This window comes from Alosa sapidissima, chromosome 20, assembly GCF_018492685.1.
Source record: "Alosa sapidissima isolate fAloSap1 chromosome 20, fAloSap1.pri, whole genome shotgun sequence".
Lineage (NCBI taxonomy): Eukaryota > Metazoa > Chordata > Actinopteri > Clupeiformes > Clupeidae > Alosa > Alosa sapidissima.
This window is the reverse complement of record NC_055976.1, coordinates 21,810,647-21,830,098: the sequence shown is the minus strand read 5'-3', so window position 1 is coordinate 21,830,098 and position 19,452 is coordinate 21,810,647. Positions and strand designations below refer to the sequence as shown.

Sequence of the window (19,452 nt, the reverse complement as noted above, 5' to 3'; positions counted from 1 at the left end):
CCATACATGACATACATTTAAAGAGAGAAGGTAGACTGTCTCGTTGTCTGACACTACACATCTTAGCACACATGCTAAATTAGCTCTACAGCTGGACACAGGCTTCCACCTTCCTAAAGCTCTACAGATCAGCTGCTTTTAAAAAGTGACCTCTCGCTGCAGCTCCCCTTCCAATAAAGTCTGGTTCAGGAGCCAGTGCGAAAAGGGAACAAAGCGCATTGCAGTTCAGCTAAACATTCAGGCTGGGCTGCACAAGAGGAGGCAGGATGTGAACAGTGTTAGTGGAAATCTGTGGACAGGCACAGGGAAAAGAAACGCTCACATACCTGCATGCAGATACATGTATGCTACTCTAAGACAAGACAATACAGAATGCATGCAAGGTCACAGCAAGGTCACAGCAGGGGCCAAGAAGGCCAGGGTTCAGACACTCCCACCTAACACACACACTCTCTCACTTTCTTTCTCACAAACTTTCTCTCTCTCTCTCTCTCTCTCTCTCTCTCACACACACACACATACACACACACACACACACACACAACAGGAGGTCTGTGGTGAGTTACAGTCCATGCAGGTCAAGTGATTTTGTGATGGCAAGCTAGAGGTGCACACCTGGGCTAATGCTAGCTGTTGTTGGCTTAGCTGTGAAACAGGCTGCAATCAAGGTGGTGTCCCAGGAGTTGCTGTGTAACAGCCTCCTGTCAATCAGTCAAAACCATGCCAGTAGCCTAACATCGAGCAACATCAGGCCCTAACTTTAGGATGCCCACTAAAATTAACTCATGCTAATCGCAGCAAGCTTAATATTACTTTAGTTATAGCCTGAACGACATCAACATGTATTTCTCTCAAGAAACTTCCCATCAGTTTCAGGTTAATGCAAGGCAGGCAAAAGTAGATTGGATGAAAAACTGCTCGGTGGCAAGCACTGCTCAAACCGCGGCTTAGCCGGATTGTTTAGCGTTAGCAATTAGCGTTAGCGTGCCACTGCTGTACCTGAAGCATGCGCTCCTGCTCTCGCTGCCACCTTTCCTGACGTCTGCGCTCCTCGTCTGGGTCCCATGACCACTGGTCGCCCCGCTTGACCATACTCAACACCGTGGGTGGGACCTGATGCCGTCCCCATGCATTACCAGCAATAACGCACGCACACACACATACACATACACACACACGCACACACACACACGCACACATACATACATACATGCGCCAAAGAAAAAAAAGGAAGAAAGAAAGAGACACAAACAAAGATAGAAAGAAAGAAAGAACAGAAAGAGAGAAGAAAAAAGGATAGAGTTGGTCTAAGCTACAACTATCATGCTAATGGTATGGTTCTTACAGGTGGATGGGATAATGACAAGAGATAAATAAAAGGACTTTTGGGGGTGGTGATCATTTTGCCTCTTCATCTGGCCATTGCAGTGTTTTGTCCTTATTTGTTTTGTTTATCTCAAATCCAAATGCATTCAAATTCACAGATGCATGTTTTAGTGGTAATTAACTTGCTTTGATATAAAGATTATTAACTCTACTGGTGTTGTATTACAAAATGATTCTTTTTTACACAGAGCCAGATGAGACACAGTGTAAAATCCCCTGTCCTGAACCTTCAAAGGGTGAGTCTATGATTAAAATAGGGACTGAGGAAGCGGCTCAGAGTTACTTACACTTATATCACTAGGCTCCTGGACTGGACTCTCTGTGGGGGGAAAGAGAGAGAGATAGAGAAAGAGAGAGAAAGAGAGAGAGAGAAAGAGAGAGAGATAGAGAGAGAGATTTGAAGTTTGTAGTTTAGTTTGGCTTAGCTGAATAAAAACCGAATGGCTAACAGAGGTAAATGTGTGACTAGGAATATGTGATCTTCTGAAAAACAAACTGAATTGAAGGTGAACGTGTCAGTGTTAAAAAATAAGCTTGTTAACATATTAACTGAATACCTTGCTTCAAACCTCAAACTTGTGGTCAAACACACAAGATGGCCGAACACAGGGATAAAATGGCTTTGCCAAGTCATGGCAATGATTATGGCCAAAACCAGGGTAATTCACCACGTCACACACAGAGGTCATTTGTGAGGAAAGCACACTCTTGGACAGGGGAGAGAGTAGTCAGTCAGAGGAGGAAGGAGGCGTGGAGAACATGTCATGTTAGAGGCAGGTGGAGGAGTCACACTTAAGCCACACGGCCAATGGCGAAGCACCGGGGGGGGGGGGGGACGACTTCTTTTGGGGGCTCAGCGAATCACTAAGCGGTTTACCTGGAGGAGCGAAGAATTCCCAGCGCAACTTAGGGTTAGGCGAGGCCAGTGGCGCGCTGGCAGAGCTATAAAGCTCTACAGCGCCACCCAGAGGGAGAAGAGAAGCAGGACACAGACTAAGACTTCAGATGTGAAAGTGAAAGACCCACCAGACCACACCTGTGCATGTATACAGCATTAACCTTTACACCACTACACCTTTGTTTTGGACGGAAAACAAAAATGTTTAATTTTCTAAAAACTTGGGGATTTAGGTGATTAAAGCACATTCATAGTTGGTTATAGTATGTTTTGTTGGGCTCAAAAGTCTACATATCATGTGTGTGTGTGAGGAAACCAAGGGAATGAAACACTTTAGGCATTGCTAACATTTCTTGAGTTCCTGGTCAGTAGTCTTTAAGAGCCTCAGAGGACCTGTGTACGTGGATGCACGTGTGCGACACCTGGACACTCACCTGTCGATGAGGACGCACAAGGAGGCCTGACCAGAGGAGCAGCGAGATGAGACGTCTCCAGCTGATTCACTGTCTCAACCATCTAGCCAATCGGAAAAAAAACACACACACACACACAAACACACACACACACACACACACACACACACAGATTAAGTACACTCATAGACATTCTTTTTAGATAGACAGAATGTGTATTCAAGATCACCTGTCTTATTTGTGATTCTTCACTTCTTTCTCTCTATTAACTGTTGCCCAGAGTTAGGTTGTGTCCTAATGTTGTGAAATATCCCTGAGTAATGAACTCAATCCACACTGTGGACTGGTTGGAAATATTTGTTGAGCCACTGGAGATAAGCCTTTGTCATACTTTACGGGCTTTGTTCCTAACATCTAATACTAAGATTATAGTTATATAAGAATAAGTATATATATACTCTTTTGATCCCGTGAGGGAAATTTGGTCTCTGCATTTATCCCATTCTGTGAATTAGTGAAACACACTCAGCACACAGTGAACACACGGTGAGCACACACTAATCCCGGCGCAGTGAGCTGCCTGCAACAACAGCTGTGCTCGGGGGAGCAGTGAGGGGTTAGGTGCCTTGCTCAAGGGCACTTCAGCCATGCCTACTGGTCGGGGTTCGAACCAGTCCGAAGTGCTAACCAGTAGGCCACGGCTGCTCCCCCCCCCCCCAAAAAAAAGTTTGAAAGTTGATCCTGACTGAGACCTGAGAGGGCAGCTCTGGACTCACCTGTGCTGGGCTTTGGTGGTCAGGCGCTGATCCAGGACCTGTGGGATCTGGAGTCGGGGCTGTGGTGTGCAGACCAGGTACTGTAGTGCAGGTTGTCTTGTCTAAGGACACACAGATCTCTTTGTTCATTATGTATATGGTATTGCATTGTTATCCTATCGCATGAATTAGCCAGGGAGAGGGACCCAGAAAGCTAAATGATTCAACATTCATATTGCAGCCGATATCTGACAGACATGTTTCTTGTTAAACAACAACAACAACACATTGCATTTATATAATGCTTTTCAAGGCACCCAAATCACTTAGGGGGAAACACAACATACATCGTTAAATACCATTTTGACTACTGGTACATCCTATCTTGCCTATGTTGTGATATACAGTACAACACCCAGAGGGACTTCCTGTTCAGGTTGTGTGTGATTCCCACCTGTGGTCCGGCTCTGCTCTGTCTCTGGTAAGGGCTGGCTGCCGTTCTCGACCAATGGGATGGCTGCTAGCTCACTCTCGACCAACGGAATGGCTTCTGGCTCACTCTGCAGCTCCTGCGGGATGCAGGTTCACAAATACGGTTGTCATGGAAACAGTCATACCACCAGAGCCGGAACCTTGTGAGGCAAAGCTGCTACTGGGCAAATTTAGATGTTTTAATTACTGGAATTTATTTAGAAACACTAGGATGAAAAGGATTGCAAAAGTTTTATTTTAACATAAACATAAACTGTGATCATACATTTTAGACTTTTTGTTCGGCGAGGCGCAGTTCTTGGATGTAATTACTTAATGTTTATGAAATCACTGTCCCTCGAGACAAACTCATTTACATGCAGCTCCTGTTTTGATGTTGCTCTAGTAGTCCCACCTTTTCTTCTCCTCAAATATCTGAAACATTCTGTCATTCTGTTGAAATGCTACAGACTTAAAGGGACACCAGGCAAGCTTGATGCTTTTTCTCTACGAAACTCCCCCTCGCTCGGTCTGAAGCTCTTTTCCTTTTCTTTGCATCTTCCGTCAAGGGTTTTCGCTGCTTCTTCGCCGGCTCTGCCATTATACACACGTTTGCAACAATCGCTAGCGTTTCGTTAGCCTCCCTCTGTGCTGTATGCAGGATGTAAACTGATCCTTCTTCGGTCAGCGGTACACTGAACTTGCAAGCGGGATATTCTTCCTACAGGCAGTAGGTGCGGGCGAGAGAGTCTTCATTCGCCCTGTAATGAGTCATTTAACCATATACCGACTTACGAAGATGAGTAATTAACACGAAAACATTGCCTGGTGTCCCTTTAACTATCTTTTCAAAACACTTTTCTTAAAAGGGAATTTTCATATTAAGAAAGGCAATAATTCGCAATCAAAACATAGATCATTGTAGGTTGTTGATCTAAAAAAAGGCTTAATGTCAGTACAAATGCAGTGGTCTGTAAAATGACTAGTGACTGAACCAGTGGATTTGATGTGTGACACTCGTTAAGTGTGACTGACTGACTGACTGACTCTGAGGCAGAGACATGGAGGCAAAGTGAGTGAAGAAGCTTTGGTGTGAGTTACTGCTGAGGGGAGACCTGACTGTGTTATATTCACACTGAGAGGATAGAGGTGTAGGCATAGAACTGATCTACAAAACAGCTATAAAGGGCAGTAGGCCAACTGCAATGGGCACTTAAATGAATGAACTAGCAGATTTGGTTTGTGCTAGTGCTGAAGTGAGAGCTAACCGTAGGCAGAGATGTGGGTCTGCTGGGTGCTGTCTTCTCTGGACTCTCAGGCTGCTCAAGTGCATCCTGGGATTGCGGAGGACCTCCCTCGTCCACGTCCTGGCGTTCAGGCGCTTGCCATTGGCTCGCTGTTACTAGTGACGACTCCTCCTCCTCCTCCTTCACCGGCGCCTCCTCCGAAGGCCTCTCCTCCTCGGCAGCCTTCCCAGAGATCCCTGGGGCAAGTGCGTCACCAGGAAGGCCAGCGTCTGGAGTGTGTGTGGGAGACACGTGTGTCGAGGTGTGTGTGGGGGAAGCCTGTTTAGAGGTGTGTGTGGGAGAAGCTTGTGCTGAGGTGTGTGTCGACGAGGCTTGTTTCGCAGTGTGTGTGGGGGAGGCTTGTTTCGCAGTGTGTGTGGGAGAAGCTTGTTTCGCAGTGTGTGTGGGAGAAGCTTGTTTTGAGCCGTGTGTGGGGGAAGCTTGTTTCGCAGCGTGTGCTGGGGAGGAGGTCGTCGAGGCAGAGGAGGTCGTGATTCTGGACTCTGGCGCCTCCGTGTCATTTGATGAGGGGCAGGGGAGGAACTGCAGGGGAGAGGGGCTGTCCTCTCGTCCATCCTCTGGTCTATCCTGTCGTCCATCCTCACTCTCCTTCTCCTCCATCTTTTTCTCCGTCTCACCGTTCACACGCAAATTCCTGTCCACCTACGCATGTGTGTACAAACAGACTGTTAGGACCCTGCAGAAAATCACACCATTATCAATCGCTCATAACTGTTAAACACGCATAGAGATAATATGTTACTAGCACATAAACTGATAACATCTGCTATCATGAACTGCAAATTGCTTACCATAAAACCGGTGTGTGATTGAGTAAATATAAATGCTCAACAACATACATTTCAACATCAGAAGGAAAACAAAGTTAGGGCAGCTCCAGTGCTAGCTATCTGAGTAAGCGGCTCTAAGTGTGTGTGCCAGAGGAGTGGAGTTGAGTTGAGCTGTGAGGCGGAGCTCAATAGCGGTGTTGTTGGGCCGGCGGCCGTAACTCAAGCCGTCCCGACTGCAGAATAGAGGCTCTCAGTGGGTCAGCTGTGCTACGCGGAGCCGCCAGCCTGTGTGGGCCTTTTTGTGTCCCGCGGCAGCCCTGGCGTTGGCATGGCGAGGGGAGCGCGCTCGGTGCGGACGGGGCCGTCCGTGCGTCATTGTCCAGCTCGAGAGGCGGAACAGAGTCACTCTTTCACACGCCGCCCACATCGGCCTCGACGCGGCCGCATTCCACCCGCCGCCTCCGCCATGGAGTCAGGGACAGCGGAAAAATAACGGACATTTTTTGAGAAGAAGAATACGGCGACGCCAGAAGCCCTCCTCTTCCATGAGAAATATTTCTTTCCCGGATGTCATTTCAACATAAATGAACTACAAATCCTATGGCAAATCCGCCATAGACTACACAGTTTTGTGTGGGGGTCAGGGTGATCGTCCCCTCCCTTTAGCTTCTGCTGTCAGGACTGCTGAGGTTGGCACTGAATGAACTATGCTCATCTTTTTAACAACACATTAAACCCATTCATGATGACAAGAGCTCACAAGAATACCTAAAGCTTAACCTCATCTTTAATTAGTTGGCAACAGCAGGATCATGTTAGAACAGGGGGATCATGTTAGAACAGCAGGATCATGTTAGAACAGGGGGATCATGTTAGAACAGCAGGATCATGTTAGAACAGGGGGATCATGTAGGCTCTATGTGAGGTGTTAAGCAGAGTCGGTATGCTAACCTTCGCTGGTTTATCTCCGCGGCTGTACGGTTTGGGTGCTAGTAGGGGCAGAGCCTTCAGGGGGCGCTCTGGTGCCGTTGCCGGGGTGAAACTGGTCACCATGGCCTCCACTGTGGAGGTGAACTTGGGCGCGGGCAGCGACTGCTGACGGAGGTACTGCATGGGGTTAGCGCCACCGCCAGCGCCACTCCCAGCGCCACTCCCAGCGCTGCCGACGCCTCCACCGTCGCCACCTCCGACCCCGAAGCTGGCGCGGAAGTCCTCCTCGCACGGCTCGAAGACGTCGCCGAAGTCGGGCAGCGGGGGCAGGTGGCAGAAGGCGGCGGCGAGGCCGAGCGGGGACGAGGGGTCGGCGGAGACGCTGCGCTCCAGCAGCTTGGGCTTCAGGCGCTCCAGGATGGCCTCGCTGATGCTGAAGCGCTGCGCGTAGCGCTGGAGCACCTGGCGCGCCTCCTCAGGGGTACGCGCACGCCGGTAGGCATCGTGCAGCTCACGCTCACGACGCTCCCTATGGGGGAGAGAAAGAGGGAGAGAGAGAGAGAGATGGAGAGAGAGGGAGAGAGATGGAGAGAGAGGGAGAGAGAGAGAGATGGAGAGAGGGAGAGAGAGATGGAGAGAGGGAGAGAGAGAGACAGAGGGAGAGGGAGAGAGATGGAGAGAGGTAGAGAGAGAGAGAGGGAGAGGGATGGAGAGAGGGAGAGAGAGGGAGAGAGAATAAGTAAAATAACTTTTACTCAAATCATTATCACACATTCTCACTGAGTCACATCCGCATGATCTCCCTGTGAGTTGGGTGGGGCTGTGAGAGAGGGATGAAGGCAGGAGAGGGAGATAGATAGATGAAGGGAGACACAGAGGAATGGAGAGAGAGAGAATATAGAAGGGAGAGTGAAGGAGGGATGGAGGAAAAGAGGGAAGGGAGAATGTATGAGGAAATGGAAAGGGAGACATGAAAGACACAGAGAGGGGAAAAAGCGAAAGAGTGAGAAAGGAGGAAATGAGAACAGAAGAGAGGAAATGAGAACAGAAGAGAGGAAATGAAGGTAGAGATGCACAGTGAGCCAGATGAGAGGAGGAAAAGAGGGAGGGATGAGAGAGGGAGAAGCAAAAAGGAGAGCAAAGACACATGGAAAAGGAAAGAGACAGAAATACAAGAGACAAAAATAGAAACCCAGAGCAAGAATTATGAGGGAATGAGTGTGAGGTGGAGGTGCACATGATCTCATGCAGTACCCTAACACAACACAAGGGGGCACTGCAGCCGTTGCATTCTGACTTCGTTCTGCTTCAGATGATGCTGCTAGTTGCTTTTTGAGTGCCCTAGATTTGCTTGCTAGGCATTTGAGTGTACTACTGTTAGACTGGTGCTTTTGTCAAAGAAATGAATATGTGTGCACACATATCCACACACACACACACACACACACACACACACACACAAGAACAACAAACATCCACATGGAGAACAAAGGGAGTTGAAAGAGACCAACAGTAACCCAACCCCAGAATAACATGGACACTTGGAGGAAATGGCAACAAAATAAGGCAGCTATCTGCACCTCAGAAGAAGCTCCAGTGGTTAAGATGAGACCTAGCCAGATATTCCCCCACAATAACATTAGAGAAAATAAACACTGAACGTCACACAAAAAGCCTTAACCAGAAATGACGTGTGTGTGTGTGTGTGAGTGAGTGTGTGAGTGTGGGAACATACTTGTCCTCCACGATCTCCTTGTAGGTCTTGATGCTCTTCCTCCGCTGCGGCACGCCTTCATCTCCGCTCAGCAGTCGCTCCATCATCTTCCTCTCCTCCTCCTTCTTGATCAGGTCCTGGGACACACTCCTCCGACGGCTCTTCCACCGAGCCAGGTCCTGGGGCAAACACACAACACACACACACACATTAAATACTCACACACACACACACACACACACACACACACTTTCAGTGTGTGGGGTGCAGATGCATGAGGGTTGTGTGGGGGACGTTCAGAAGGTCTCAGTGTGTGGGGTGCGGATGCATGAGGGTCGTGTCCATCAAGTGGGGCACGTTCGGGGCACTCACGTCCTGCCAGTGGTCCTCTTCCTCCTTCAGCTTGTTGTACTGGTTGTGCATGAGCTCGTGCCGCACCTGACTGTGGGGGTTCAGGAACACGTCCTCCTCACAGCGCACATCTATCATACTCATACTCCTACACACCAGAGAGAGAGAGAGAGAGAGAGAGAGAGAGGGATAGAAGGGGAGAGAAAGAGAGAGAGGGAGAGAGAGAGAGAGAGAGAGAGAGAGAGAGAGAGAGAGAGAGAAAGAGAAGGAGAGAGAAAGAGAGAGAGAGGGAGAGAGGAAAAAGAGAGAGAGAGAAATAGACAGAGAAACCAAGACATGTGGGTGAGACCACATAAAAACAGTCAGTTGGAAGTCTAGAGTCCCCCTGGTCACTAAGGGGACACTCACAGCACTGATTTATCTTGGATTTCAAAGAATGCCCAACTGTGGTCTAGGCCTTACCATGGCAACAATGTCCATAAAATAGCTCACATTGCCTGTTTAGTTAAAAAGTGAAGTGACACTCCAGCATGTTTATTTATGGTTCTTCTCACCCAGGTCATGCAGCTCATAAGAAATGCACAATCTTCCCAAGCGAAGCCCACACATAGAGACTCAGTTGGACATGTTAGTGAGCATGCAGAGGGTCTGGCAGGAGAGGGGCTAGTCAGTGGTAGCTCAAAAATGCGTAGCAAAATACTGAGGTCAGAAAAGCTCCAAAAAAAGCCCCTCAAAGCCGGTCTGGTGGCAAACCAAACCTTCAAATACAATCAGTCATGTCAGGTTTTCCACACTCTATACATGGATATGTTTGGAGGGCTGCATTTAAAAAGCTTTGTTATGTAACATGACTGTGTTGAAATGCAACAGAGCCAAAGCAAGCTTTACTGAAGGGGGAAATGACTAGACAATAACAAAGAATTCTGTCATCACTTCTAAAAAAAGGAGGCATTCTCATCGGCAGGAAGGAAAAACCCTCACTGGCAGAAAGAAACAAAAGTTTCCACCGACTCTTTTTGATAATGTTTCATCTCAACCACCTTAGACTGTAAATATGATAGCCTGTTAGCCAGTACAAAAGGATATGCATACATTAACACACACCGCCCACCCCTACGCACACACACATACAGTTCATAGACATCACCGTGAGTAGTTAACACTGGTTGGCTGGCAAAGCTCTCAGTCGTGTGAGGTGGATACATGCAGAGCACAAAAGCAGAGTGTGTGAGCGCACGTGCACACACACACACACACACACACACACACACACACACACACACACACACACACACACACACATGCAGTCCGCATGGAATAATGAGCGATTTTACACAACACTGGATGGACTTACTCAGGGTCATCTGACACACTAGCACTGTGGCTGAATCTATGAGGACATGACACAAAAAAGAGCACACACACACATACACAATAGTTTACAGCCATATTCAATGAAGCGCACAACACAAACATAAAACAGTATATGTATGGCACTATGAGATCTTAATCATGGATTACAAATGTGTCATTTGTCAACACAGAAACACACTATGGCAAACATGCTGTCTTTTGTGTGACATGTAGAAAGATCGGGAGAATGACACAGCATCAAACTGCAGTACCCACTACCAGCCCATAGAGGGCAGTGTAATCAAACTCTGTCACATAACAGACGCATAATTATAACACGACAGTATCGGAATAGTACAGTCATGCGCAACCACACACACACATGGAAAGGATCTGGTAAAATTAGTCTCTGAGAGTTTGCATCTTTTATTAAGTTGGGGGACTCGGGCGGGTGGAGGGGCAGGGGTGTTGTGTGGGGGGGCTTCAAAGGCAGGCGGGGGCTCGTATAACGCCGCCTCTCCAGCTGAACGGGCGCTTCGGTGGGAGTCCCCGCTGTCGCTGTGGCCGCAGAGGGCCTTTAAAGGCAACGCTCCGTGACGTCGGGGACCTGCGGTCGTCCCCAGAGCGGCCACAAGAAAAGGAGGGAGAAAAAAAACTAACAAGCAAAAAGACGAAAATGATATAGGGGCCATGTTGTGCGTGTGTGTGTGTGTGTGAGTGTGAGTGTGTGTGTGTGTGCGTGTGTGTGTGTGTGTGTGTGTATGTGTCCCTCATAAATGTAAATATGGCGTCTCGCTGCTGTAAAACTGTCATCCTCAAAGCTTGTGGAGGAGGGCATTGAAGAGGGCTCAGAGCATCCCAGGCAGCGTAAACACCCATCCAGCTGTGTGATGTCTGTAGTATCAGCCTAACTAAGCTAAACTCTCACAGGGCCGTGTGATGTCTGTAGTATCAGCCTAACTAAGCTAAACTCTCACAGGGCCGTGTGATGTCTGTAGTATCAGCCTAACTAAGCTAAACTCTCACAGGGCCGTGTGATGTCTGTAGTATCAGCCTAACTAAGCTAAACTCTCACAGGGCCGTGTGATGTCTGTAGTATCAGCCTAACTAAGCTAAACTCTCACAGGGCCGTGTGATGTCTGTAGTATCAGCCTAACTAAGCTAAACTCTCACAGGGCCGTGTGATGTCTGTAGTATCAGCCTAACTAAGCTAAACTCTCACAGGGCCGTGTGATGTCTGTAGTATCAGCCTAACTAAGCTAAACTCTCACAGGGCTGAACGTTGACATCTAATAAAAGTTCTGTCATGCTGTGAGCGCACTAAAATGACAACATTCTTAACTAAGACGATGGCTTCATAAGGCTCTGTGGAGGCCACACACATGCATTTCACACACTACGTACTCTCTTAACTAAGACGATGGCTTCATAAGAGGCCACACACATGCATTTCACACACTACGTACACTCTTAACTAAGACGATGGCTTCATAAGGCTCTGTGGAGGCCACACAGCGTCTCTGGGTGACACCGCATGCATTTCCCACACTACGTACAGTCTTGTGGTCAGAAGAAATGTGTTGCATTATCCTCTTCTACACTCAATGTACTGAGTGAAAACCAACTGTATTTGTAATGCAATGTGAAGACTACCAACAGCAGATGGCACCTTCAAAGGCTTAGTGAAGTCATAAGCAGTCTGGGAAGATGAGGCATGGTGCAGACAGCGCCCTGGGCACTCAGTTCCAGATCAATACCACTTTGACTATTCATCCATAAACCACTCAGCGTTTGGACATGCACAAGCTGGACACACTGCTTCGATTGAGGACTGAACTCTCCTCCCGTCCTGAACTGGCCACGACAGAGGCATCCATGCACAAAAGACAACATCCAAAAGACACAAGCAACTAGAAGCCTCGAAAGCGGGTCATCGGACACAAAGAGGCACGGATCGTCTGTTGGGCACCTTCAAAGCTCTGGCCAAGCCATGAGCTTCTGCACCAGCAAAACAGCATGCGGATGCCAGGCCTCATGCAGCTGCTAGATACACGTTAACACATTAACATTCATTCATCCAAAAGAAAAGCAAGCCTGGCACTTTACATTCAGCTAACCAGAGATGCACACCAGCCCTGCAAGGAGGAAGTGGTTCTACAACCACAACTGTGACATTTGCACCAGCCTCTCGTATTGATGATTAAAACCTCTACACACAACTCAACACAACAATTGTGGTCCTGCAGTAAAAAGTGCATCAGACTGCATACAGCACACCCCTTAAAAATTAGAAATAAATATACAACTTAAAATCATAATGCTTTAGAATTCCACTTAGTAAATCTATGTAAACAGTGTCTATGGATTTAAGTGATGATGGATCTAAGTATTGGCTGGGACTGATAATAATTTTTTGATTAATGTTCAATGTAATGATCAGCGTTCAATGTCAGAGCATCATGGGCAGAACTGATTGGGGGGGGGGTGATGTGTGTGCGGCGGAGGGATTAAGTCTGACGCTACTGTTAGCCATGTGGAAACATCCGGAAGGCTAGAGGACATGCCAGCCCTGAGAACAGCTGACTCTGGTGTGGATTATAGTCCCAGTCTGGCATGGACCTGTGATGGCCAGATTGGGACTACACCTGCTCCAGACTCCGGTGTTACCAGGGGGGAGTTCACACATGCACTCGGTCGGAGTTTTAGCTCACGTTGGCGACAGCTCGTCGTCCAACCAGGAGGGCCTCCTCCGTGGTTTGTCTGTCTCCGACTCCGCCCCCGGGCTGCCCCCAGCCTGATTGGCTCCCGTTGCGGGGACGGGCAGGAAGTGGGTGGGGCTGGCCCCGCCATGTTTGGGGGAGGTCCGCCTGGCCCACATGTCATCCCTTCCTGGGTCTGACACGCCCCCTTGCTTTCCAGGCCCTGCCCCATCCACCTTTGGGGGCAGGAACTTCCTGGAAGCATCCGGACTGTCCCTAGGGGAGGGGCTGAGTGGGATGGTAACTACGATGGAGGTTGACATGGCGTTGGTCGTCAAGGAAGTGCGGTAGAGTTCCTCAGAACATGAACGGGCGGGGCTTCTGCTGAGAGAAGCAGCCATTCATTGTTGGATTAAACACACACACACCACACACACACATTCTCTCTTCTCTCTCTCTCTCTCTCTCTCTCTCTCTCTCTCTCTCTCTCTCTCTCTCACACACACACACACACACACACACACATTCTCTCTCTCACACACACACACACACACACACACACACACACACACACAAACACACAAACAGACCCAGAACTGACATACAAAAAAAACAACAACAAAGCAGTTATGCACACTGATGTAAATGGGCCGAAAACTGAACAGCATTCTGGGAATAAAACTCCAAGGGGACCAAATTTACGCCCCCATAAATCAGACTATTTTGAGAGCAATGGAGAGACATTTCCTGCTGATGTGAAGTCGATACGCTAGCCTTTGTATCATAAGTGCTGTTTCTGCAGAGAGACCACTGTCTGCACACACAAGGAGGGAATAATAAACGAGTGCTCTACAGGGAGTGTGTTTTTTTCTCTGAGGCAGAAGAGAGTGGGATGGTGTGTGTGTGTGGATCAAAACTGAAGACGTTAATGAGGGGTGTGAGCTGATGGCTTTTAAAAGAGAGTCAGAGGTCAATTCTATCAATTATGTTGTTGTCATACCTGCAGGGGCTACAATGGTGTTCGTACAAACAGAATTCACACGCATGCGAATAAATGCACAGAAGCCAAAACAAAGAACACAGACACACTCCTAGACACCCGCACATACTCCCACACACGCACACACACACACACACACACACACACACACACACACACACACACACACACACACACACACACACACACACACTCACTAAACACACACACTAAACACACACACACACACACACACATGGGATCAGTGGCGGAAAACCTTCTCATTTCCTCCCTTCCTCAGGGTGTGTCACATGTCCTGTACTGAGGGATTGCGAGTGTGTCAGGAATGCGAGTGTGTGAACAGGAATGTAAGAGTGTGTGTAGTGTGTGTGAGAGTGTGTTAGTGTGTGTAGTGTGTGTGAGAGTGTGTGAGAGTGTGTGTAGTGTGTGTGAGAGTGTGTGAGTGTGTGAATCTGTGAGTGTGTTCACATTATTTTATATATTTTTCATGCCTTTGATAAATTAAATTAAACATTCCTAAGCAATAGATACAGTATTTGCGATCACACAGATATACTGGTGGTATATACAAAGCTTTTAAGTACAAAGCTACACACACACACACACACACACACACACACACACACACACACACACACACACACACACACAATCACGCACATTCAGAATATCAGACTCAGCTGTTTCCACATCCTCGCGTTGCCTGGGTGACAGTCCTAATGTTAGATCTTGCCCAACGTCTCTCTCCACACCCCCACATCCTCTCCAGTGCCAGAGGTCAAAGGGCAGCCCACAGCATCACTGATGCATCATGGGACGGAACACACAGACAGACACACAGAAAAACCCAGACCGCTGCTGCTACTCTTCAAGAAACAAAAGCCCGTTTCTCTTTCCCTCACACACACACACACACACACACACACACACACACACACACACACAGACAATTACACCATGAGAATCGCAAACATCAGACGCCTGGCGAAAGCACATGAGGAGCCCCAAACCGTCTGGCTCTTGCACAGGGGAGTGAGATGAAGGCCAGGCTGAAAGAGAGAGAGAGCGAGAGAGATGCTCCAGCCAACTCCAACCACGCCAGGAGGGACAGCATACCCCCCCCCCCCCCCCCAGAACAACTAACCCCTGGGCCTGGACTATGAGAATAAGCGTCCGGGGCTTCGCTTATAAAGAAAGCCTCACTTATCAACAAAGGTGGAGGCCACGAGCAAAGAGTCATACTTTCCCACTCTCTAGACCAGGAAAGAGCGGGTGAAGCCGCTCTTGGGTTAAAAGCCCTGATGAGAATGCCATTTGTGGTGAGCGAGACATCTGAAGGAATAAATTGCCATGCTGTTCAGCGTCTCCCCGGAGGTGACTTTTTAGAGATAATAAATGAACTAGTGAGTGGAATGGAGAGCACACAGGCACTGCCATAAGGAGTCGGGGGACTTCAGGGAGAATTCAGGGTGTTGGTAAGGGGGTGGGGGTGAGGGGTGGGCAGGTCAGCACCTTGAGTCAGTAGCTGCTGTCTGGTTTTGCTGCTGCTTCTCCGTGTGTGTCAGTGGGAGTGCACTGGAGCATTCTGGGATAGGACTGGGAGGCTTGTTTTTGGCATGACTGCAGTCATGGCTCTCCCTCCTTGTGATAAACACACTAGCCTCCTCCTCCTCCTCCTTCCTCTCTTCCTCCTCCTCCTCCTCCTCCTCCTCCTCTTCACCACCGTCTCTCTGGTGCTCCTCAGGCTCCTGTTGGGGGGGTGCGGGGCAGGTGATGGGGGCTACAGGGTGGGGGTCTAGTGGGGTTATGTTGGGGGGGCTCTCACAGTCTGGGGCGTCACTCACACTACCCCCCCCCCCCCCCCCCACAATGACAATGGTGCCGGTAGAGACAACAACAGGGATGTTAAAGAGGATCAGGGGACGACCACAACATGACCAGGAATGTGACCATAACACACCGTAAGGGACCATGTGTGGGAGGACACCACCAGCGATACAGGAGTCACATGGTGGCGTCACAGAAACACATTGGAACATAGGAGGACACATCAAACGAGGAAGACAACCCAGTTGGGGAGGAGAGTGTAGAAGTGTACACACACACATTGAACACACACATTGAACACACACATTGAAGGGTACACACACACACACACACACACACACACACACACACACACACACACACACACACACACACATGGAAGGAAGAAAACAAAAAAGAAGGAACATTTGAAAGAAGAAAAAAAAACACAGTGGGCGATTAACATCACAGACTTTAGAGTAGAGAAAAGACATGACAAGTGAACAAATCATTTCAAAAGATGGAATCATAAAATTCCATTGGCAAGAGTCACGGCGCCTGTGATAGGTTTTTAACTCAGTCACAAATGATATGTTTCACTTGTCTGTGTTCACTACCATGGTGATAACACAACTGGCGTTCACAAGCGCACATGGGACAGCAGGCCTAGGGAGGACTCAAGCCAACCAGGATGCACACAAACACACACTCTGAAGGACACACAACCCCCTCTCCCACATAGGGCTGCACGGGCCAGTGATTCCCACACATGCAGACCATGCGTTCTGCAAAATACCTATGGTCACTGGATGCGGAGAGCAACATCCTTCAAATGATAAGTACCATCTTTATGTGACCGTGTCAAGCGAAAAGTGGCCTGAAACAGGGAGGGGAAAGAGGCTCGTTGGACGACTTCTGAAAAATGGTGAGGTCGAGATTGAAACCTCCGGAATGCCTGTACGAGCACACTCCCGTGTTTTTGTGGAAAACCCAGAGAGACGTGGGGGGGGGGGGGGGGGGGTCTGCATGTTTTGGGAATCCTCCATGTCTGCTCCATGCCTTCGTCTTCTCAATTTCACGCGTGTTAGCGCAGATTGGTGCAGTATGTACTGTATGGGAGCTCAGGTCTGGCCAATTACAACACATCTGGTCCACATCAACCCATCCCTTCATACCTCCCTACTGTAACAGAGAACAGAAATGGAAAGAGAGAGAGAGAGAGAGAGAGAGGGAGGAGGAGGAGGAGATCGAGAGAAGAGATGGAAAGAGGGTGTAGATAGAGATAGAGTGATAGAGAGGGATAAAGAAAAAGAGAGGAAGAAAGAAGAGAAAGAGAAATGAGAAAAGAGACAGAGGCTGAAAAGAGAGGAAGAGAGAGGGAGAGAGATGGGGGGAGGAAGGAAGAGAAACACAAGCCAGGAGTTTCCTTCTCTAAAGCCTTGATGATGTTCCGAATCAACTAAGAACATATTCCCAGGCTTCCAGATCTTTCCAGTTCAATCAAGACGAGCGGGAAGGTTGGCTGCGTGTCTCAGCCCATTTCTAAAAGTGTTATGTTGAAATTGGCCGCTCGAGAAGGGTGTAAGACCAAGCGTGAATTATGGGGTGGAAGACAGTCCATCCGACAACACTTTCCCCTAAAACACTTTCCCTGAAAGGCCTGGCTCTGAGAACGCCGCCTGTCCTCGCTCTCTCTCCCTCCCTGTGTGAGGTTTGTCAATGTGTGTGTCCTAGACGGCCAGATTCTTTTAGAAGACACGGGGGCACGAAGACAGAGCAACTAGCAAAGTCTTTTACTTTCTCTTCTCTTTCCAAATAAACCTCGTCATATCTGACACCCCGTTTACACTTCCACAGACAGGCCCGACACGGAGACCTTGTCCCTCTGCTCACCTCTGCTCCCGTCAGGGAGTATTTCACACACACACACACACACACACACACACACAAACACAGACGCGCTTCACGGTTGCTGTAAGTGGCTTAAAATGCACAATATGGGATATATTCAGACTGTCAGCTACGACAGAGATGTTATACAAGCTGTGTGAAACAGGGGCAGGTTAGTCCTCCCCCTGAAACACCTGGTGATACGACCACGCAGACTCACACCGCCAACCACTGGTTCACCACTGGGCTTCTGATGAGATATCCGTTGGTGTGGCAGCTGTTTATTACGGTTCTTGATCGTGGCTATTTTAAGGTGTTGCATTTCTCCTGCTTGCAACATACTGGCACAATGTTCTAATCAATTTACATCTCTTTTCCACCTACTGAATACTTTAACAGGAAACAACAGATGCCAGGGCATTAAAGAGAAAAACTTGCCTGCAAAGTTTTATTACATAAGTCCCTGAAGACTCAGAAGGCTGTAGGTAAATAAAACCAAGCTCAGTGTGATTAGTGAACAGACAGGGACTTTCACTTTTTTAATGGTTGGTGCTAATCACCCGATCAGAAGCGGTCAGGCTGCACACATTACACCCCATATCATGACCACAATATCTTTACAGCCAATAACCAACCCTACACACCAGTGTACAGAGTAGCATAGAACACATCTCAAACACTCACTTATAATGCTTGGAAATGATGCCTGTTCACAGAAGCAATCAGATATATTTACAGATATATTTATGATAACCTACAATATCTAGAATACTGCACTGGCAGTAACTTTAATTATTAGTTATTGGACCAGATAACTGAATATGCACATGCAGCATCAGTACAGTGTGTGCTTTTATTTATGTAAAGCATGTTGAATTGCCTCTGTCAATGAAATGTGATGTATAACTTGCCTTGCCTTGCTTTGCCTTGCTTTGCTTTGCTTTGCTTTGCTTTGCCTTGCCTTGTCTAAAGTTAAACACTAGCTGACTGCCCAGGGCTGCTCACCTGAATGGCCGGTCCCCCCCGATGGGCGAGGTGGCAGTGCTCCAGCTCTTGCGTCCGCCCTCCTCTCTCTCGGGGCGCTTGCGTCGCAGTGGCGCGGGCATGTAGGCCGTCTGGTTGCTCTTGTTGGGCAGGAACTGGTTGAAGGGCAGTGGCGTGCGCGGCTCGCTGACCGATGTGCGCCGCGCCAGCATGTCATCCTTACGCACGTCCGGCATCCGCCGGTGGTGGTGCGGGAAGTCGGACTCCGAGTCGCTGCCGCGGCCTGGTGGGGTGAAGGGGTCAGAGGTCAAAAGAGGTCATGATAGGTCAGGGAAGGTCACTGCTGGAGAAGAGGTCAGTCAGTGAGCCTAACAGTAATCAAAGTAGAATTAGAAGTTTACAGTAGCAATAAAGCTCAGAAAGACATCATGTCATATTCATATTCAGTGCTCGTCCTGTGCATCTACCCCAGAATGACTGCATGCTCCCTCTACATATTGTATTGTCATTGACATTTACAAAGAATGTACCACAAGTACGAATAACACAATTGATATTCTCAAAATATTATAGAAAGTGTTCCTAGTTAAAACCACAGGCCAGTTATTTAAGGACCCTACTGCCTTATTTATGGAGCCAAGACAAACGGCAGGCGGCTGCCAAGCCACTGGTCCTGCATGGGCTCGTTACAGGCATCAGAGAGCCGCAGCATGGTCCAGTGAGCT

General features: G+C 48.4%; 1 protein-coding gene across 13 annotated transcripts in view; it reads right to left on the bottom strand.

Moving 5' to 3' along the window:
• Positions 1-19,452, bottom strand: part of limch1b (LIM and calponin homology domains 1b) — a 125,020-nt gene that overhangs the window by 7,160 nt on the left and 98,408 nt on the right. For 4 of the 13 annotated variants that reach the window (XM_042075351.1, XM_042075345.1, XM_042075357.1 and 1 more), the window contains 12 exons: positions 18,749-19,010; positions 13,060-13,431; positions 10,350-10,385; positions 9,017-9,143; positions 8,666-8,823; positions 6,952-7,459; positions 5,192-5,872; positions 3,907-4,021; positions 3,474-3,574; positions 2,719-2,800; positions 1,674-1,705; positions 1,000-1,113 (listed from right to left, as the gene is read on the bottom strand). In XM_042075351.1, coding sequence (XP_041931285.1) covers positions 1,000-1,113; positions 1,674-1,705; positions 2,719-2,800; positions 3,474-3,574; positions 3,907-4,021; positions 5,192-5,872; positions 6,952-7,459; positions 8,666-8,823; positions 9,017-9,143; positions 10,350-10,385; positions 13,060-13,431; positions 18,749-19,010 — 2,588 coding nt within the window. The remainder of the gene's footprint in view (positions 1-999; positions 1,114-1,673; positions 1,706-2,718; positions 2,801-3,473; positions 3,575-3,906; positions 4,022-5,191; positions 5,873-6,951; positions 7,460-8,665; positions 8,824-9,016; positions 9,144-10,349; positions 10,386-13,059; positions 13,432-18,748; positions 19,011-19,452) is intronic. The other 9 variants (XM_042075347.1, XM_042075349.1, XM_042075350.1 and 6 more) reach the window with 9 other exon arrangements.